The sequence below is a fragment of the Rhinichthys klamathensis genome, unplaced genomic scaffold (genome assembly GCF_029890125.1).
Source record: "Rhinichthys klamathensis goyatoka isolate OS25496 unplaced genomic scaffold, OSU_Roscu_1.1 h1tg000007l_1, whole genome shotgun sequence".
NCBI lineage: Eukaryota > Metazoa > Chordata > Actinopteri > Cypriniformes > Leuciscidae > Rhinichthys > Rhinichthys klamathensis.
The window spans coordinates 2338190-2357373 of NW_026606560.1; the positions used below are offsets into that span (position 1 = coordinate 2338190).

The 19184-nt window shown below is 35.8% G+C and overlaps 1 protein-coding gene across 2 annotated transcripts in view; it reads right to left on the bottom strand.

The window, feature by feature from the left end:
• The window catches only part of nos1apa (nitric oxide synthase 1 (neuronal) adaptor protein a), a 112364-nt gene that overhangs the window by 58104 nt on the left and 35076 nt on the right, over nt 1-19184 (bottom strand). For both annotated transcript variants that reach the window (XM_056259780.1, XM_056259781.1), the window contains exons 3-4: nt 18321-18413; nt 16690-16748 (exon numbers count right to left, since the gene is read on the bottom strand). In XM_056259780.1, coding sequence (XP_056115755.1) covers nt 16690-16748; nt 18321-18413 — 152 coding nt within the window. The remainder of the gene's footprint in view (nt 1-16689; nt 16749-18320; nt 18414-19184) is intronic.

Consider the following 19184-nt stretch of genomic DNA (forward strand, 5'->3'; position numbering starts at 1 on the left):
ATCATTGAAAGATAATAAATAAAATGCCTATTGACTGGTATTCACCGCTATAGCCCTTCTGCATCCAACAAAACTGAAGTGCCATTGGCACACATACATGTGCTCGCACACACGTGAAGCTGGGAGAGAATAGAGTGAGCAGATGGCCACGATAGAACATCAGGACAGGACGATAGCCCCAGCACAGTGGGAGAACAAAAACACTAAAAATGGTTTATTATATTTCCAAAAGAGTAGAGAGTTTACCTGACGGGCATCAAAACATCAGCATGTACACACTGTACAGGTACAGTACACCAACCAGATATTTTCAACTTCTTTATGCAGTATTTAAATATATATATATTAATGAGGCAATTAACTACATAATTGTTCATTCTTTTAAGCTTGTCTTTTGACAAAAAAGCTTTAAATTTAGTCATGTCACAACAACATATTAATAAAAAACTAGAAAATTGCAATAGACAAAGATCAGTCAATAATTATTTCAAAATGAAATAAACAATTGCTATAGCAATAAGCTGCAAACTGATGTGCAAAGTTAATATATTGCCGTGTTCCTTTTCTCTCATCATATTTTAAATCATCAGAATTTCTGACTTCTAATACTTTGATTTTCAATAAGTATTATCTTTGTTATTTTAAAATAAAATAATAAAATAAGGCCATTTATTCCTTCGACTGACCAAACCTGTCAACAACCATCTTTGTCAGAATGATGACAGCTATATCAATCAAACTAAATCCGACCAATTATTACAATAAATGGCTACCTGACTGAACCTATGTTGTGGAGCGGGACATGGCATGTAAAATATGGAACTGTCCCGATTTTAATCAAGAGGTCTGTTCACTGTAGAGTACAAACACATATAATCACCCTTAAATGTCTATTATTTAAGAGTAACAGGTGAGTTTGTGCAGTAATAATGTCGGTTTCCTTTAGCAGCTTTGACAGACTCTGAATGGATGTGTCCAGGAACACAGTGACGGGGCAGTAAAGAGAGAAAGGCGAGAAGAATCTCAATCTCAGTGTCGTAAGCTGCCAAGCGGGTCAATAATTAAGATCCATCCATCTATTCCTCTGAGCTCCCACTGACATGTCTAATGAGACCTCTCTGGTCTCTCCGCTCTTGGAAATCTGCAAGCACACACAACTGTCTCCTTCCTAAGACAAATGTTGTCACCCCACTTCAAGCATCTCAGTAAAAACAAAGAACAATACACACATTAAAGTAAAAAGAGGGACTCTAATGGTTGGGTCAAGCTTGAGTTTGGATAACATCAATAAATAAATAATATTAAATCACCATAGTTTAAAAAACAAACAAAAAAAATAAACTTGGGTTTGTCCCTCTTTTGCTGTAATGAGAACAGCACGTCTGCGAACTCTACATTTTTAATAACTGATGAGCATGATTTGTGAATGTTCCAAATGTATTGTGGTTCATTGTAGGCAAGAACGTCTGATTTACTGTATAAAGGAATTCACATGATAATGAAACGAAGTTGCTTATATACTAGGGCTGTGACGAGATACTTAGCTCACGAGACGAGAGAGGATTGAGTTCACGAGAATGAGACGAGACAAGATTTGTGTGTGTTTTTAAGAAATCCTCAATGTCAAAATTCATGACTGGAAAAATAGTCTGCAGGTGCTTTAGAAATGTTTAAACTAATGAATGTCATTTCAGTTCTACTTTCCGAGTATGAATTATCACATGCATTGAAAGACAACAATATGCAAGCACTGTAAAAGGTTTAGCCACAAACTCAACTGACTGGGTTCTCTCATGTATGATTTGACATGAGTCTCTTCAGACCTTACTGTACATGAATTATGAGCTTCCAGAACTTCTAATTGAGGCTGTGTGTGACCTCCTAATTGAACTTTTTTCCACAAATTAAACAGAAATAAAAACAGTATAATTAACAAATATAACGTTTTTTTCTTAGTCTTATTAATTGCAAATAATAAGTGCAACCATAATCTAAGTATCTCAATCTCAAAAACAGAAATAAAAACAGTATAATTAACAAATATAACGTTTTTTTCTTAGTCTTATTAATTGCAAATAATAAGTGCAACCATAATCTAAGTATCTCAATCTCAAAAATCTCAATATTCAAAGTGCAAAAAGAGACCAGAGCTAAGAGGTGGTTACAACAACACAGCCCAGATAGGTTTGATATTAGGAGACATATTGATATTGTATGTAGGCCTAGCCTAATTTGCGCGCATCAGGGAGCTTGCGTTTTACTTTCGCTTCCGCGATCGTGCCCGCACATACTCTGTGTATAGGGAGCGGTGGCGCTGAGCGTGCATTCTACGAGATAAGACATTTATCAGACGCAATACTGTTGCGCAACGAATCATCCGCCATGGTCTTTCTTGTCAGTCATCTCGCCTCACTCTCGTCACGTGGTCACAGAACTGTGATTCCTGCTGCACTGTGTGCTACTCTGCAGCTCGTGCTGGAAGTACAATAGTTTACAATTGAAGCGACCGCTATCCAACTGAATTAAATGTTTGTTATTTCTATAAAAAAAGCAAAACGACAATGTAAATGTAGCAGTGGTATTTTATATGCTAATTTCACCTTCACGATCCGTCATGGCGATATAGCGAGACAGCTTTTCACTATGACGAGAAATCTCACCACATTTTAATATCGCAATCTCGTCACACCCCTATTTATACATCTATAGATTCTATACACATACATAAAATGTTCATACTTACTAACTGAATACATACTTAATAAAAGTTACTAGGCAAACAAAATTACAGCCTCAAGCCTCTTTGTGCTTACAGGGATCGTTAAAAACCATGAAAATGCTGTCATCATTTACTCACCCTCAAGTTGTTTCAAACCTGCATTAATTTCTTTCTTCTGCTCAACACAAAAGTTATTTTGAAGAATGTGGGTAACCAAACAGTTGATGGCCTCATTGACTTCCCTAGTATTTTTTTCTTTCATACTATGGAAGTCAATGGTGCCCATCAACTGCCTGGTTACCCACATTTTTCAAAATGTCATCTTTTGTGTTCAGCAGAAGAAAGAAATGAATACAGGTTTGAAACCACTTGAGGCGGAGTAAATTATGACAATTAAAATTTTTGGGTGAACTATCCTTTTAAGGTGCTTTTCCAAAGTTCAACGTGCTGTGCCCTTTCCTGATTTCCCCAAAGTGAAGATGATGCAGGCAACTGCATACTGCACAAGCAGCTCTGTTAAACTACTTCAAGGTTGGCTAAGGATCAAACGGTGTTGGATATTGGGAAGCTTTATGTGCATCCCTCTAGGTTAGTCTTAAAACAGCCTAGTTTCACATGTTCTGGAGGTGCATGCTGGGTTCTCAGGTATGCCCTCCTCCACTAAAAAGTTATAGCTTATGACTTTCCAAGCCTCCTGTAATTGAGTTTAACACCAAATAGAGGAAAACATACAACCCTCTGTCTATCCAATAAGTCTTTCTGAGGGCATATCTGCCTCCGCTTCTGCTTTATCTACAGCCATTCAGAGCATTCCGACAGTAATCACCCTCAAACAGATGACGTGCTCGGCACACTTCATCAGCCACACACCTCACACCCCCCATGCCCTCCGGTGGCTCATTTAGAAGACCAATGAGGTGGACCTTTTATGTATTCATGGAATATCGGATGCAGTGCTGTGCTACAAGCTAAATGTGCTGTGCAATGAGGTTTACGCAAATGGCAGCACGGGTACAGCGCTAAAAAAATACGCATCCGTCTGGCACATAAATTGATAGCATTCATCTGTGACTTTCCACAAGGAAAACACAACAACAACAGCAATTCAGGCATTTTCTTTCATGATTAGCACGGCAGGACATTTCTAAAAAGCAAGCTTTCTTTGTAATGAATAATAAATATGCCAACATCTTTAAATCAAACTGAACTTTTATTAGCAATAGCATTCCTCAATATGTTGCAGTGCTAAAGCCAGCTCACTTGCGTCAATGGTGAGAGAAGCATTGCCTGGCAAAAACTATGCCGTATCAATTCCAATCAGCCAGTGTGTCAGCAGTTTTCCTGTTGGCCTTCCCTTGTCTACTCTGCTGATGAAAATGTCTGCTGAATAAGTTCAGACTTTTAAAGAGCACCAAGGTCATCCCACAAGAGACATCTGCAATTAATGCTATTCACTTCGTTTTTGTGAGAAAGCATACTAGCCACACAATTATACTTGCGGTATTTTTGCAGATATTCACACTCTTACACTCAATCAATCAAAACGGGTTTACTGATGAATGCTGCCATCTAGTAAGTCTTTAAAAGTATACCCAAATAATGCTTTTAAATCTATCTGTTCAACAGTAAAAAAAATTATCTAGACAAATAGAGAATCACGATTTATTTATTTTTGCTTCAAACAGAGATTGTGATTCTCCCACGATTCTAAACAAGACAACTAAACAAAATACCCTGTAATTTACTAGAGGTTCTGACCAAATGTTAATTGCTGCAGTCTATTTAAAATGTTTAATTAATCCAAATGAATTATTTAAAAATATTTTTAAAAAGAATGATTCAATGACTCACTCATACAAACCTTGTTTCATTACTGGATGAATCAGCATTTATGAATAAATCTCTGAAATGAATGATTCAATGACAAATACATATTTTAACAGTCATTTGTCACCACCTGGTGGAGTAACGATGTAATTGATCGCCGTTTGAAGAGTCGAGTTACTTTCAAAAGGTGATTTGCTCTATTTTGATCGCTTCCATGGACAACTAGAAACGTTTATCCCAGTACTTCTGTGATAGAATAACGCTGTATTATGCATGCCAGGCCAGTAGTCACTTCGTAAAGAAACGCTACGGGCCTACTGAACCTGTACGCATGTTAACTAAAAGCTAACCCAAAGCTAACTAAACTCTGACATTCAAGTCTTTTATTGAACTACCAAAATAGCAATTCACTGAAATCTTTGAGAAAACTGAATGCGCATCATTGCAGCAATCAAATATGAATCATTCCTACATATGAAATAATAATTAAAGTATAAGAAAAACCAGTTACAAAAGGTGGTAACACTTTACTTGAAGGGGTGTGCATAAGACTAACATGACACCTTCATAATCATGACATGACACATGTTATGAATATGAAGGAAGTTTTATGCATGTTTGTGACAACTGTCATTGTGTCATTCGCTCAATTATGACATTTTTAATGCAAATATGACATTGTTTGAGATGTCTTTGTTATGACACCTTGACATAAACCAATACATCATAACCTGTCAGTGTCTTTGTCATGACAACTTGACATTACTAAAACAACACAACCTGTCATAAACATCACATAGCAGATTAATTATCAAACTTTAGAAACCACTTAGCTTTATTGGTTAACATTACATTAAACTGTCAGGTGGTTGGTATTGACATTGGCTGTCATGAAGCCATTATAACTGTTTAATGACAAATTAAATTTGTACCACTGTAGTTGAGGTCACGAAAAATATTCATGACACAGTTATAATGGCCTTATGACAGCCAATGTCAAAACCAACCACATGACAGTTTAACTTAATTTAATGTCAAGTTGTCATGACAAAGACACTGACAGGTTATGATGTTATGGTTTATGTCAAGGTGTCATAACAAAGACATCTTAAACAATGTCATATTTGCATTCAAAATGTCATTATTGAGCGAAAGAGACTCAATGACAGTTGTCATAAACATGCATAAACCCTACTTCATATTCATGACATATGTCATGTCATGGTTATGAAGGTGTCATGTCAGTCTTATGTACACCCCTTCAAGTTAAGTGTTACCCAAAAGGTTACTTGGGGGGAAATGTCTACACTTTTCTAGTTAGAGAAAGTTTGAGAAGAGGCAGGAATCACTGAAGGAAATGATTAAATGATCAACTTCTAGATGGAAACAAGTCAGAACTTTAAAAAGACACAGACAACTAGACCCTTGTGTCAGTATGGAAAAGATTTCCCAGAAGGGCTTACAATCTTTCTTGCACACTTAACTGATAAAAGGTAGCAGGATTTAGAAAAAGAAAAAAAAAATCTGGGGAAAGTGAACTAAATAAAAGAAAGCTTTTGGGAAATGTACATTTCTGACTGTTCAACAGCTCATGCTGGGTAATGCATCTCTGTACAGAACTCAAACAGAAAGCTACCCACAGTTCCTGCCAGGTTGCAGATACGTTGCACTTGTTGTACACTTGCTGCGAGTACACATTTACATCTGTAAATCTGGTACATCTGTACCAAAACAGGAAATTGGACGTCAGTCTAGACAGAGATGTTAAAAATGACAACACAACAGACTAAGGGCCAGATTTAGGGAGTTTCCCTTTCAGTTGCAAAATGTATATGAGGAGAGAATTTAAATGAATCATGCAAGGTGATTCACTAAGTTTTGCCCAAGTCAATTTACTGGTATTTGCGGCATTATTTAACACCCAAAAACCATGTCTTAACCAGACGCTAATTTGCACTGCTCTTATAGATTGCGTTGGACATTATGAAAAATGATCCGCTTAACTTTCCACTACCATCTGTGCTTTTTTGGAATTGTGCTCACGCTAATTTGCCCTATTTAGTAAATCTGGCCATAACTATCAAATACATAAAGGCCTGTCACAATTATTGATTAATCGTCTGATCGTAGTTATTAAATCTAATCGCAATTAGACAATATGAGGTTTGTGGGTTTATTCAGACTGCATTATATTATATTATAAATAATTGAATAAATAAATATTATTTTAACACAGCATTATAGTTTATCACATAGGCCTATTTTATAATTTTTTATAATAATATATACGATATTTTATATTATATAAAATTATGTACAAGGCTTACACTAGGTGACCTGACAGAATTAAGTTGTTAAAGGGATAGTTCACTTGAATTTTTGGTATGTTTTAGCTTACCTCAAGGGCATCCAAGATGTAGGTGTCTTTGTTTCCGCAGTAGTTTCAATTTTGATATTTTTAGGTCAAACCGTCACAGCCACGTCCAAGTGATCTGAGGGCGCGGGCGCTTCGGTCTGTGCAAGCGCCGGAAAGCGGCGGAAGTGATCTCTCGCGCGGTTGCGAAAAAAAATTCAACGTTGTCTGTTTTATATCGAAATCGTCTTCCATTGCGATTTCCAGTATATCTAAATATGTTTAGATCTTCACAGTGAAAGGTAACACTTCCGAAATCTCTGTGTAAACAATGAGTGACGTACTCGCGCGAGAGATCACTCCCGGCGCTTGCGCAGACCGAAGCGCCCGCGCCCTCAGATCACTTGGACGTGGCTGTGGTTACAAGAGGTAAAAACGATATAAATACTGTTCGTTTTCTCACACAAACCGCTCGTTTCGTGTCTTAGGCCATCAATGTGTACTTACATTTACGAGTCATTAAATCATGTTTAATTTGGACTTCTCTGTGCATGCTCTTTGAGGTGGTGACCATAGACCTGCATTATATGACTGACAGACAAGAACGGTTTGACCTAAAAATATCAAAATTGAAAATACTGTGGACACAAAGACACCTACATCTTGGATGCCCTTGAGGTAAGCTAAAACATACCAAAAATTTATTTCAAAGTGAACTATCCCTTTAATCGCAATTATTTGTTAATTATCAGCACAAAATTCATGATTGTGACAGGTAATACATAAACCAACAATTTTTCTAAGCTGAGAATTAAAAGCAAAAAGCCACTCGAGGCTGTGGATTATTTCACCAGGGTTAAAGGCGCAGCATGGAAGAATCACTAACATGACATTGACTGGCTAATTGATCATAATGAACCAATGTTCAATGAATAAGTCATTTAATAAGAAGAATCAAAATAAATAAATTCTGCCAAGTAATTTAGTTCATTAGCTTAAATAACTGTGTACGGTTGCCAAGTATGGCAACTTGGCACATTGATACAGAATTCAATTAAGGATGTACAATCATCGATTTGCATTTTTTGGATTTTAAATTGTCAAGTCTTCAGTGTCACATGATCCTTTAGAAATCATTCTAATGTGCTAATTTAGTGCTCAAGAAACATCTCTTATGAGTTGCTTAATATTTTTGCGATACATTTTTTCAGGATTCTTTGAAAGAACAGCATTTATTTGATAAATCTTTTGTAGCATAAACGTCTTTACTGTCACTTTTGAGCAATTGAATGTGTCCTTGCTAATTTTTGAACGGTAGTTACTAGTATAGACAAGTGGAAAACACTTTTACATAATAACATCAAACTAAAAATGCAAAAGCTGCTACTTCAGCAAAGTAGAAAATGCAAATAAAGGAGAAAAACTCTTTGAACTAAAGTTACAGTTGCATTGACTGACTAGTGTGATCAAAGGTTTCAATGGTTGTATGTGTAGGAAATAATTTGGGTAATATAACTGTTATCAGGGTGTGCTCAGAACAACATTTACCAGTGATGCCATATTCTTGCAGACCGTGTTACTAAAAAGGAAATAACATTAAATGCACTTGCACACACCAATGAGTGTAACGTGAACCAAATTACTATACATTTACATTAAAATCAAACTGCCACTAATCATGGTCTTCAGACCCTTTCCCTAGAGACTCACACAAACTATTGGGCAAAAAGTCTTTATGATACAGTCAGATTTCCTTTGTTTACACAGTGATCAGATCACAAGCACAGCTGTAAACTGGGTCCAAACAGATCCAATAATTGAAACCACATAATATACATGTAAAAAGAAACGCACATATCAAATATCCCAGAATTTGCAGCATTAATGCAAAGCCGTCCTGATAAATGTCAGACTTGACCGCTTGCTCACCATTTGAGACGCGCGTTGGTACCAGGTGTAATCGACTGTCTGTCTGACAGATCCCTCATAACAGATGTTAATAACTGGTGAACTTGGAACTGAACAAAAACATTGAAATATTGCTTAATCAGGTAATGTCTGTGGGACATTAAATTAAGCAAACAATAAAGTGAAACTGCATCATTAAAGAAACATTCATGTCTTTGTTACAAAGCAGAGCCTATTAAAATTGAAATTCACAGTCAAGCATTAGAGGTATGGCTTACACAAGGTTTTCTCCAACACCCACCCAATTACAGTCCACGGCTACAGCATGAAAATGAGAAGCTAATAAAATAGGTATTAGGTATTAAGGCATGAGATGGCATTTAGAAGAGCCATTTTAAATTTTCAGTCTGTTTTAGCCGACACCGGGAGAGAATATGAGGAATAAGCTAATTTGGTGGTCTACATCCTGAAACGCTCCCTTAAAGCATGAGCCCAATGCAGGCCTTAATGGGGTGTGAATACAGAGGCAGGATTTGTGGTCGAGTGTGTGTTTGAGGACCATGAGGGTTGTTTCATAGGGCTGTTTGACAAAGTAAGTGTTAAGGAAATTTTATTACTTAACTAGCAAATTCCACAACACAGATGGTTTGATCATTCGCCAAGGACATGTACTTGCATACTGTCAACACTCTTCAATATACTCATTAACTTTCAAAATAATAACAATTATATAAAAATAAAATTAATACTTTTATTCAGCAATGATTCATTAAATTGTTTAAAAGTGACAGTAGACATTTATAATAGTACAAAACACTTCTAATTAAGAAAAAAAATGCTTTCTGAACTTCCTATTCATCAGGGAATCCTTAAATTTAAAAACAATTTGCACTGTAAACCCTAACGCTCAAAATACTTAATTGGTTTGAGTAGGAAAAACTTAAATTAAACTAATTAGTTCAGTCAAATTAACTTTTATGAGTATTTAGCACTTTCTTTTTCTTTCAAGTTCACAGAATGGATATATTTTAAGTAAACTGAACTGTTTCTATGTGTATGAACTGTTTCTATCTACATTTTAAATGTATGAATTAGTGTACTCAAACATTTCAAGTTAAGAACAATTCAAATGTACAAATACTAAATAAAAATATGTCAGTTCTGCTTACAACTGATTGCCTTACATTTTTTGAGTTGTGCCAACTTATTCGGGTTTACAGTGTGGTTTTTACAACAATGAGAAAAACAACTGTTTTTAACATTGATAACAATAATACACGTTTCCAAAATCAGCATATTAAAATGATTTCTGAAGGATCATGTGATACTGAGGACTGGAGTAATGATGCTGAACCAGCTTTGTCATCCAACTTGAATAAATCAAGTTAAAACATATTGAAATAGAAAACTGTAAAAATATGTATATTGTTTTAATGGATTTTTGATCATATAAATGCAGCCTTGGAGAGCATATACGACTTTATAAACATTTTTAAAAATCTTACTGACCACAACCTTTTGAACGGTAATGCATATAATAACTGAAAAAAGAAAAGAAAATAACTCTAGTCAGAATGACTTGATGTAATTATGACTTTTTATATTAAAGGAGCATTTCATCCAAAAAATACAGTAACATTTCAACTAGACAGGCAATATAGAAGCAAACAGTGGTTTTAAGTTTGATGTGAATTGAGACCTGAACTATATTGGGGTTTAGTTAAATTGTACATAGATTGTACATAGAGCAAAATATGAAATTTCCATCAGATGACAAGCATTCCCAAGAAATGCATACAGGACTCAAATCTTGACATAAAGTCATCACATAAAGTCCTGTGATTCTGCAGTAAGGTAAGCTGAAAGTCACATTTTAATTCAACTCTTCAATGCACCAGGAAATATCAAAACCTGCCATTGGGCAGTCAGTGTCCATGCAGCCTTGCAGGGTTTGCTATACAAACAGTGAATGTAGTCCCTGTCTTGTTCTGATCAGATAAAAGTCAAATTTATAATTGAGATGGGTGGTCTATTCTTTCAGATGGCAATCAGCCACACAGACTATATGGTTTAGGTGTACATTGCAATGCGGTAGACTCATAAACTCATTGATCGGAGCCTGGAAGTACAAAAACCAGCCACTCATTATTCATCATCCTGAGATTACGTGCTTTTCGCCTAGTACATATACTGTAATGTATTCCGCCTCTTGCTGAGACTGAGCGAACTATTTCACCAATGATACATGGTGAAGGGAATGTGAGGATATGGATGAATTATCACATCTACACCGCCAAACATCACCCAAAACCATATTTTTTACACAATAAGAGAGAGAACGAGTGATCTGCAGTACGAGAGAGATGCATTTGGGAGAAATGTCACATGCCTGCCAATTCTGGAAAACTTACATAAACATGAAGATGCCAGTATGGTATCCATTATGATCGAGTTAGTTTTAATCATGGAGTCATGTATTATCGGCTGCTTGCGGTGGATACTCCAGCACTAATGGAAGTGTATTCATAAAAAGAAAAAGAAAAAAACACTAATGGTTTGTGTGTCCTCAGCACGCAAACAAACACACGCGTGCTCACACACATACCCTTGAGCAAGGACGACCGAGAAAGCTTTTCATATTCTAATGGGGACGCTGCGCTCACATGTTGCCTGGGAGATGAAGCATTCTGGGGCTTTTTCAGCAGTGCTGATGTAGATATTGGCTACTGCTTTGGACCGATCCCAACACTGTGATCCAGGAAAGATGAAGAGTTGATGAAAAAAATCATTGCATGCCTTAATATTTAAGACAGATTTTTAACATCTGCTCAGTATTAAGCAGATTTTTTTTTTTTTTTTTACTAAAGTGTATAAACTATATGAATTCAGCAGCAAGAAGTATATGATTTTGAAACTGACTGCAAACAAAATTTAGCTCAGTTTGACTAAGTTTTATCACTGAAAAAGTTCAGAATTAGGAAATGGATACACTTAAGATTGCTGCATATGTACAGTATATAGTAAATTACAAAAGTTAGGCATTCTTGTAGCTTAAAAAGTAAGTATAGACTTGTGCTAACAACACAAAGTCATGAGTTTGATTCCTGTGGAACACATGAGAATGATAAAATGACTGCAAGCTGGTTAGGATAAAACATTTGCCAAATGCATGTAAACATAAAATGTACCAATCAAAAAATAAAAACATATTGCAATATCAGTGCTTGCATTTTATGGGAGCTGCAATTTAACATTTGCATTTAGTGTAACAGTGTGCCAAGACCACTGGTTTTCATACCCCATACGTTGGTTCATACCCCATGGTTCCATACGTACAAGTGAACGTTCAATTCTGACTGAGCTAATAAAACTGAAGAGGCGAAATTCACTTTAAAGTGAAATACAATAGACCAGATTAGGATTACCGTTAAAATGTTTGGGGTAAAGGACTACTTTTTGAAAGTAGTCTCTTATTATGCTCTGCATATTTGATAAAAAATACAGTAAAAGCTGTAAAATTGTGAAATATTATTACAATTTAAAATAAGTTTTCTTTCTTTTTAATATATTTCAAAACGTAGTGTATACTTGTGATGGCAAAGCTGATTTTTTTCTTCAGCCTTCAGTGTCACAATACTTTAGAAAACATTCTTAACATATCAATAGAAATCTTTTGTAACATTATGAAATATCAATTAAATTGATCAAAAGTACTTTTGATAAATGTAATGTGTCCTGATTAAATGTATATTAAAAAAGTCTTATTGACCCAAAACATATATACATATGCAAATATATAGACACAAAAAATTACTCAAAATTCAAAGAATATTGAATATGCTTTTTTTATTGAATCTTTAAAAGGTGAGCATTTCATGAATTTTTAAATGACAAAATTGTCTAAAAAGAAATATTCATGACCTACATATACAAAGAGCTTAATCTTCATTCCCAAAACAAATGCAAAAACTCAGTATTCTTTGTGGCTATTAAAAGCTTCTTTCATTAATAGCCCCTACTTCCATAGCCACTTAAAATCATCAATAATTTCTCAAATTGCTCCCAACCCAAAGGCAGACTCATAAAAGTCTCAGTGCAAAACGATTTCTTTATTCTCTGTACTTCTATGCCTTTTACAGACAAACCAACCCGACCGCATTTCACCGAATGCCCTCGAGTCACACGGATCAACTAAATCCTAGATAAAATACTCGTACTCCAGGTGGCTGCTATTGTGGATACAAGGAAAAGATTGCATCTCGGCCATCAGATCATGGGCAATGAATCAACTCGTCATCTTTCTACTTTAAGTCTTATAAGACTGTCCTGTGGTTACCACTGGTAGATGTTTTTGTGACAATGCAGTTGTTCCCTGCCAGCTCTAAATCATTCTGATGCTTAGTATCAGGGCGTAAGTGCAAGTAAAGATTAATACTGATGACATAGTGCGGTAGTCCCCTCATTTTTCATTAAGTCTGTCAGCGACTGGTAAATTGGGTCCTGCATCCTCCTCAGCAAAGCTTAGAGGAACACAGTAAGTGGGCTGTGTATGAAATGGCTGTGAGGTAACAATGACCTTGCAGTCCCAACATGACAGTCACCACAAGGGTTTCGCTGCTTTCTTTCGACTAATCCAGAGATTTGAACTCTTAACCACAACATCTCATGATCCAGGATTTGGCAGACACAGTCGGCAAACTGATCCGCTCCGCAAAATTCGCTTTGATTCTCCTTGAGAAACTCCAAAATATATGACTATAAGGCTGCATTCAATACACTGCAATACAGTGAGATAAAGTACATTGATTTTTCCAATCTTGCAAAACACTCGAAAGACTAATCTGGTGTTAATTGAGCCTCCCACTGTCTAATTATTTAAATGAAATAGAGTGCAATTAAATCTCTCAGACTCATTTATTAAATTGTTCTGGTCAGTAACTGAAGCCTTTTTCACAATCCTACGAAGCAGAAAGTCACATTCTCCAAGTCGCTCTGACTACGAGTGTCATTTGAGTCTTTATTTGGCTTCTTTTATAATTATTATCTGAAATGTAGCACATTGACAGTGTGTGACATTTGAGAGCCAGTCACAGCAAGTCTCCTCATGGGGAGCAATACCAAACTACAGACTTTAAGGAGGACGCATCTGACGCATCAAGGACAGGTCGAATGATATGGAGAATTAGACTGAGGACAAAACATTAGTAAAAGCAAAATCGCATTGGCTACATTCACACAGCAGCAAAAAAAAAGAGAAACGTCTGACACAGATCTGTACTTCAAATCAACAATTTAAAAAAATAATAATAATGCAAAAAGAACGAAAAATGCCCATCTCTACTATTAATATGGGCCTTCAAGTTAAAGAAGGAGACAGACATAATTTGATCATAACAGTCTGTTGTATAAACAATCAGAGTCACACTTGATCGTAAAACGGTTGTCAATCTTAAACACTGACTGTGCGAACACTGCCACTGTGATTGTGAAGGTGATATATTTAGGAGCACGGTTTAGGGGAAAGCATGACACCATCATTTTATTCACCTTTCCCACTGAAAGCCTCCAATTGAGAGCTGACACAAGGTATGACTCACTTACTCGCAGATTAACGCTCAGACTGACAGATCCATTGGTCAAGAGTATGGAAGTAAAATAATGCCAAATGTTTTTGAAACAAAAAGCCTGTTGAATTGCACTACTTAAAAAAAAAATGCATTGCATTAACCCTGCTTGTATTTTAATGCATTGTATTTTTAGGGCTTGCATTTTTATGGGCTGAAATTTAGCATGGTTGAATATTTAAGCTGTGAATATTTCAATTCAAAACATTTCAAACCTTTTCATTAGTAAAATTTCAATAATCCATATTCACCTTTCATATTTCACTTCCAAAATATTCAAACTGATTAAAAATACAACCTATAATATTCAACAGGCGGGTTTCGGTCCATTTTATTTCGCTTTGCAAATTCGCTTCCACAAATTCAGTGGTTCAAATTCGACAGTAAATTCAACGTTGACATCCAGGAAGTGCAGGAAAAGCAGTAGATTACCGAGCGTAATCTCCATCTGCTGTTAGTGGACCTCACCAGCAGGAGGTGCAAGCGCGTGTTGTTGACGAAGACCAGAGCAACAGTTAGAGCAAGCCATTCATTCATAAAAACTTATTTACAACAATGTAAGTGTATTTGTGATTATTATGACGTCTGTTTTATGTGAAATTCAGTGTCTTCAAGATTACTTTTCCTGTGTAGCCTACATGCATCTTTCTCTACCGTGAACGATATTATAATGTTATTCCCCCGATGCGGATGTACAGATCCAGTGTTACATTTGAGTTTGACATATATTTCTCTTGGTTGTTTAGTTGCCTTAACCTTATATTGCGGCGATTGTGCTGCATGCAGTAGGCCCTAGCTACTAGGGTTTCCCTCAATACGTCAGGATTCCCCTGCTGGACATATAAAACGCTTAACGTAGCTTAATGGACTAATACAGTGATATAAATTTAAAGACCAAACTCGCAGGCTAGCAGAAGGACTCAGAATATGAACTTAACGTGCAAAGTTTAATGCTGAGAGTTTCTCAGTGATACTGGCATAATGTTGGCTTGACATTGGACATTCACACATTTAGGGACCGTCTCTAAAGTTACATAAGACATTGGTATACACGTTTCTAACTTCAATAGCATTTGAAGAGAATGACTTACAGTCATAAAACCACATGTAAAGTGTTCATGTAGGTGTCAGGCATAAAGCTCAATTTATTAAAATAGATTGAAGTTTGCTATTGAAGTTAGAAACGTTTAGGCCTATAGGACTACCAATGTTACTTTAGAGACGGTCCCTAAATGTGCGAATGTCAAGCCAATTTTACATTTAGTCTTTTAGCAGACACTTTTATCCAAAGCGATTTACAGTTAAACTAACAATATAGGACAATAATATGAAAGTGCTACTTCCCAGTAGCCTACATGTACAATACATACTTCCCCAATAAGGTGCGAGTTTGGTCTTTTATATCACTGTAGTCCATTAAGCTACGTTATGCGCTTTGTCCTGACGGAAGGGGAAAGGGGAATCTTTGAGTATGATGAGGTATTGAGGGAAACCGATTATAATCCCGTTCATGGTAAAAAAAGCTGATAACATGTAAGGCAGGGAAAGTAACAATGAATGAAACATAAAAACAGCTTTTGTGCCTTTATCATCTTTTTCGCATATATAGCCTACTGACCCAGATAATCGTCACAAAAAACTTAATGCATGCTCAATTGTTGTAAATGAGTTTTTACTGGTTTTTATGAATGAATGGCTTGCTCTAACTGTTGCTCTGGTCTTCGTCAACAACACGCGCTTGCACCTCCTGCTGGTGAGGTCCACTAACAGCAGATGGAGATTATGCTCGGTAATCTACTGCTTTTCCTGCACTTCCTGGATGTCAACGTTGAATTTACTGTCGAATTTGAACCACTGAATTTGTGGAAGTGAATTTGCAAAGCGAAATAAAATGGACCGAAAACCACCTGCTGAATATTATAGGTTGTATTTTTAATCAGTTTGAATATTTTGGAAGTGAAATATGAAAGGTGAATATGGATTATTGAAATTTTACTAATGAAAGTGTGTTTGAAATGTTTTGAATTGAAATATTCACAGCTTAAATATTCAACCATGCTAAATTTCAGCCCATAAAAATGCAAGCCCTAAAAAATACAATGCATTAAAATACAAGCAGGGTTAATGCAATGCATATATTTTTTCCAAGTAGTGCAATTCAACAGGCTTTTTGTTTCAAAAACATTTGGCATTATTTTACTTCCATACAAGAGCTGGATGCAGTTAAAATAAAAGAGTGATTTTATGAAGCTCCGCACCTGTATATTGGGTCTTGCATCACCATCATCTTGCTTTCATCCCAGGTCCATTCTTTTTTCTGCAGGAAATCAAAGTGATCATTTCAGTACCTGTGCAAATCAATACTTTAGGTTTAAATGTACAGCACAAGACAACTTAAGATGGCTGACTGTACCCATTAACTTTGAGCTAAGCATTTTGCAAAAGGAAAAAACCATCCTGAAAAACCATCTTAAAAGCAAAGTGTCGTGCCAAAGGGCGAACAAAGTAAAGTAGAACTGTGATGCGTGTTATTCTCCACTGATCTCAAAAAGCTTATAGCCATCATCCCCATCTAAATTATGACATGCAGTTATTGTTACTAAAAAAGGAGGTACAATCTAAGCAATCCACCCATGACAACCTGACACTGAATCAAGTTACCTCTAGATAGGTTATGTAAAATGTATTTAGTGCAAGTGTTAACTTCCAATATGAACATTTGTACTATACAGCCCAAAAACAATTTATAGCACAATATTTTCATTCTTAAAAGCTGATTATATATCATTGCAAAGACTCTCTATAGTCTCTAACATCACACGGAAATACTGATACAGAGTTCCTGGTGCATTTCATGTGCATCATCCTGCATTAACATTCAGTTAAAAGTATTGCAAACAATATACTTCGCATAGCAAAAATATTTGTCTGTAATAACTGAATTATAGATTTAAATTTGTAGCATTTACTACAGTTACTACATAGACTTCACTATTCTAAAATAAAGCTTAGCAAATTCTATCCTTCTGTCTGCCCAATATGTGATGCGTGTAAAGCTGCCGAGGGTACTCTGGCACATCTTGTTTTGGTTCTGTGCACAAATTCAGAGTTTTTGGCTAGACATTTGCCAGTTTTTTTTTTTTCCAAGGTCTATAATTGTGTTTTACTTCCTGATCCAATGATAGCAATTCTTGGTTGGTCAGACTCGCTGGAGTCTCTCAGTCCAAAGGTACGATTACCTGTTCAATATGGTATGACTGTAGCTAAGAAAGCTATCCTGCTTTTGTGGAAGAAAAATACTACGTTCTTCTTTTCTAACTGGCTATCCGGACTCACTTCTACGTTACACCTGGAAAGAATTAGATGCACCATTTCTGGAAATTCTATAAAATTCGACAAAATGTGGGAACCAGTTTTTACTTTTTTGTCCAGCCACAAGGACTAATGATTTATCTATTATTTATTTCAGATTTGTAACATTAACTTTTTGTAATTATTGTGATTATACTTTGTAGGAGAGGTTGGCCTTGTATATCGTCATCCTCCCCTTTTGTTTTATTTTGGTTTCATTTCACATATTGCTCAGATGTTTGTTATATGAAAGGTCTCTTTGTCTGTTTTTGATGTTTGAAAAACCATAATACATTTTTTTTTAAATAATTTGTAGCATCTTTGTCTTAAGTGTCACTATACCACTTTGTAAAATTAAATAATTAAAATGAACACATAAATAAATAAAATAACTGAAAAAAAAAATGCATATGAATAAATAAATGAAAATGCATATAATAAAAAACAACAACAACAACAAACGAATAAATGAATGAAGCCTAATCCTTTAAACTAACAAATTGTGCATATTATAACTAATTAATTAACAGAGGCTTACCTTTTTCTTTTTCCGCAGCGCTACTTTCACCCCGTCCACGGACACGATGATGTTGACTTTCTTCTTTTTGATATTCTTCACTTTAAATTCATACTGTAAAGAGTAGAGGAGAGATAGAGATCATTATGGGAAGAAATATCAATACAGAGTAATTAATTTTCCACCCTTCCAGGACACCCAAGGATACTTAGAGGAATTAAATTCAATCTTGGCCTCCATTTAAATAGAAATAGTGTGGTCTGTCCTCAGCAAACATCAATAACTTCACCTTTTTTTACTGGCGAATATCTACTTGTAGAGAACAAGCTCAAATGCCATAAACATTTTGACAATTGAAATGCAAGATTGGAACATTTAAATGAGCCAGAAAGAGAACAGCAAAGCCTTTGAAGTGCATCAGGGTAGAATAGAGTTCTCTAGTAAATGGGTTTCTCTATCGCTCCTCAGCTCAGAGTTAACTTTGTGATGTACAGTATGCAGCGCTCTTCCAAAATTCACAAAGGCATTAGCCTGCTTAGAGATGTATGGATGTGGGTGTCGGTACAAACAACTGTGAGCAAGCACTTACACAAGTACACAAGTAAACAAGTCTCTGCAGGGACCGTATGAAGAGCAGCATGTTCTCATTTTTCATTCCTACTCATGTGCGCAGTATATACACATTGTTAGAAAGTAGACTAAGTTGGTTAAGACCATTAGGAAAGTTTAATTTGTAGTTTAATTACATAATGTCAACATCAAGCCTAACATCCTTCAAAGCTACATTCACCGCCAAGGACATATAGCACAGTAGTCCTCTAGCTACTCTGCATCTTGTTTATTCACTAGCTAATGTTAGATAATGAGAAGTAAATTAGGAGAAAC